Source organism: Asparagus officinalis, chromosome 7 (assembly GCF_001876935.1).
Source record: "Asparagus officinalis chromosome 7, Aspof.V1, whole genome shotgun sequence".
NCBI lineage: Eukaryota > Viridiplantae > Streptophyta > Magnoliopsida > Asparagales > Asparagaceae > Asparagus > Asparagus officinalis.
Genome location: NC_033800.1, coordinates 148,196,571 through 148,200,058, shown reverse-complemented (window position 1 = coordinate 148,200,058; position 3,488 = coordinate 148,196,571). Strand labels below are relative to the sequence as shown.

Sequence of the window (3,488 nt, the reverse complement as noted above, 5' to 3'; positions counted from 1 at the left end):
CTTCTCCTCCGGCAGCAGCCCCGAAACCACCACCGAAATCGCCAACCAAGTCCGCAGCGCCTGCGAGGAGTACGTACGGGTTCTTCCAGGTCGAGGATCACGGTGTCGACAAGGGCTTGATACGGGCGGCCGAGAGGGGGACGGAGGAGTTCTTCTCGATGGGTTTGGAGGAGAAGGAGAGGGTTAAGAGGAGAGACGGGGAGTTTTTTGGTTATTCCAATAGTTTTGGGTTTAGATGCAATATGCCGTGGAAGGAGCTGTTGAGGGTCGAGAGGGAGGGCGTGGGTGAGTATTTTGTGAAGGTGTTGGGCGAGGAGTTCAGGCAATATGGGTAATTAAGGCTTGAACGCGATCATTTTATTAATTTTATTTATTTTAGTTTTTGCTAGGTTGATATATACTGGTTCCTTAAATCTTTAATAGTTTGGATTAGTCACTCCAAGTCATTGAAATTGTCAACACGCCCCCATGTTATTAATTATAAGCTTGTTCAAATTAGTCCCCTCAGATAATTTGAACTTGCTATATTATAGTCAGTGTCAGTCTCTCAAATCACTGAAATTGGCGTTTGGTTTAGCCCCCAAATTCTTATAAGTTATCTCAAATTAGCGTCCCATAACTAACCGTAGTCCAATATATTCAAATCTAAACAATTATATATACTTCAATTAATTCAAATATATATACTACCGATATTCACATTTTTATTCAGAATAAACGGTTTTGACCGCAGGATGGTGTTACGAAATTATTTCATTGCAATGGCTGAGCCTTGGGAGTTCGTAGCTCAACCTTTACGGACTTGTATGCAAACAACGAGTCCTTCTTTATGGCCAATTACTACCCTCGTAGTCCGAAACCGGACCGAACCTTAGGAACCGGTCCGCATTATGATCCAAACTCCATCACCATTCTGCGCCAAGATGATAATGTCGACGGCCTTCAGGTTTGTGTGGATGGGAAGTGGTTTACTGCATGTTAGCCCTAGGCCTAACACCTTTGTCATCAACATTGGAGATACGTTCATGGTAAAAGTTTTAGCTTCTTATCTATATATATATATATATGGTTACAAACTGCAAACATTGTCCACATTATTAGATTATAACGTCAACGTTTACGCGTGCTACCGATCAATGCTTTTGTTTGGTGAGTCGCTGATGTAACACGTTAAAATTATCCAAACCTTGATGATATGAAAACCCAAATATTAACTGAAGGTATAAATCGATGTACGATAGGACACTTAATTATAACTGCTCAAAATTTTCTTGTTTAGATTTAACAGAGTAACCTGAGTATAAGGGTTCTCTCTCTTTTTCCCCCCCTAAATTCGAGAGTTGAAATAGGCTAATATCAATAGTAGCTAGCCAATAAATTAATAAAAAACAAAGTTTCAATTATTTTAAAATAATTTGATAACATATATAGTGCGTGCGTGCATGCAAGGGTGGATCCATGAATTCATAAAAGTGTTGTCATAATATATATGAAAACAATAATACAAATTTTCCGATTAAAAAACAAAATTTTCTCTCATATTCATAATTTTGGAATATATATTTAACTAAATACTTACGATAGACCTCTACATGTCTTCATCTTTTAAATTGGTGCATTATAGCCTCATTTGATTGATGCTGTTAATATAAGTTCATATCGAACATATAAAGTTTACTCTGAATTACAAATTGTCACAAATTGACATCATATAATAAAAAACCTCAAGAGTAGGTCATGAGTTAAATCGTCAATTTCAAATAAAAAATGAACAATCAATCATTAGTCTATATAATAAAACCATCATTGAATTCAAGTGTTTAATGGAGCAAAGGTAAAAACAATGACTTATCCCATCTTTATAATGAAAATTGGATATATACTTATCTAACAAAAAACTATAAAGTAGAAAGCCTTTTGAATTTCAGAGAGGATGGGGGAGTCCACTGCTTCAGGTTATTGCCGGCCAACAGTAGGACCCACACCCACTTTTCCCCCACAAAGACGATGCTAACTATGAGCTCCGCTACAGATACCCAAAATATGAGACCATTGAAGGGGACATGTGAGATGTCCCACTCCTATTGCATAATAAATTGTCCCCTCCTTTGATCCCATATTTTGGGTTCTTAAGGCATTTTTCTACTAACTATTTAGCATATAAGATTTACGGATTGAGCCAGCTAAGACTTTGGCCCAACACTAGACAGTGGTGTGAGTCGTGTGACTAAGGGATCAAAAAATTATAAATAGTACTTACCTTCTTTGCTAGAGGGTGGCTTCAAGTGGCCCATATGATTCACATTTTTTTTTTTGCCCATGATTAACATTGATAAACTTTTATAGCGTATTGATTCAAGAGCAGGGACTTGTCTAGCAATGTAGTGAGATTTCAGTAATTTCAGTTACCTTTATTATTATGAATGAATTAATTAAGTTGAAAACAACTAATAATGTGTGTTGTGTGTGTATATATGCATTTTTTGTTGTAAAAACATGAAGGCGCAGACGAACAAAAGGTACAAGAGCTGCATGCACAGAGCCGTAGTCAGCAGCACGACGACGAGAAAGACGATGGTGTACTTTGTGTCGCCGGAGATGGACAAGACCGTCCGACCGCCGGAAGAGCTCGTGGATGCCGAGCATCCAAGGGCTTATCCGGACTTCACATGGGGAATGCTGAAGGAGTTCACTCGGAAGCATCATACGCCTGATACTCAGACGCTAACTGCGTTTGTTGAATGGCTTAAGAAGAAGAAGGAGAAGGAGAGTGGGAATGAGTGAGGCTGATGAGAACTGTGTTTTGAGCGTCTTTATATATATATGAGAAACCAGAAATAATAAAGGAAATTATGAGAGAAAGAAAGTAATTTTAAAAAGAATTAATTCCGGATAGACTCCCTCTAGTGTGGGTCTAGCTTCTCTTCAATGTTGATTGCAGAGAAAACCTATGATTATTAAGTTGACTAATACTATTGATTTATCTAAGTGGACCTCACAATTATATATCTTTTAAATAGTTTGAATAATTAATATCATTCATGGGGTTCGTTGAGTGAGTGATTTGATTGGTGAGTAGTTAGTTTCTCTATAACTAAGGATGTATAACATCTCGCTCTCTGCCCCTTTATTGTTGTTAATCTGAACCGTTAGATCATGGACTTTCAGCCCGCCTAGTTCTATTTTTGCAGATATAATCTTTGCGTGACAATAGTTCTATTTTTGCAGATATAATCTTTGCGTGACAATTTTTTACTCTATTTCGTAAAAAAACAGTTTTCTACTTCATGAGAGAAAAATAGTTGAAAAGTTTCATTCAGGTGGTCAATTTCCAAAATTAAAACTAGAGTGGTAGTGAGTTCAAAACAACAGGCTCACTAGAACAGATAAATATATCTTTTCTATTTTATTAGGCTAAATGACAGCCTCACTAGGACAGATAAATATATCTTTTCTATTTTATTAGGCTAAATGACACATAAATTCGC

The 3,488-nt window shown here is 37.0% G+C and overlaps 1 protein-coding gene across 1 annotated transcript; it reads left to right on the top strand.

The window, feature by feature from the left end:
• LOC109849383 (gibberellin 20 oxidase 1-D-like) lies at positions 7-2,886 on the top strand. Its single transcript, XM_020419205.1, has 3 exons — positions 7-331; positions 734-946; positions 2,503-2,886. Exons 2-3 carry the CDS (start codon positions 830-832, stop codon positions 2,782-2,784), a joined length of 399 nt encoding a protein of 132 aa, XP_020274794.1. The 5' UTR covers positions 7-331; positions 734-829; the 3' UTR covers positions 2,785-2,886.

Bases quoted from the DNA above. Each gene is read 5' to 3' on its own strand.
- LOC109849383 (XM_020419205.1), top strand. From the start codon at position 830: ATGGCCAATTACTACCCTCGTAGTCCGAAACCGGACCGAACCTTAGGA. The intron at 947-2,502 runs GTTTGTGTGGAT...AAAAACATGAAG, and splicing joins ATAATGTCGACGGCCTTCAG to GCGCAGACGAACAAAAGGTA.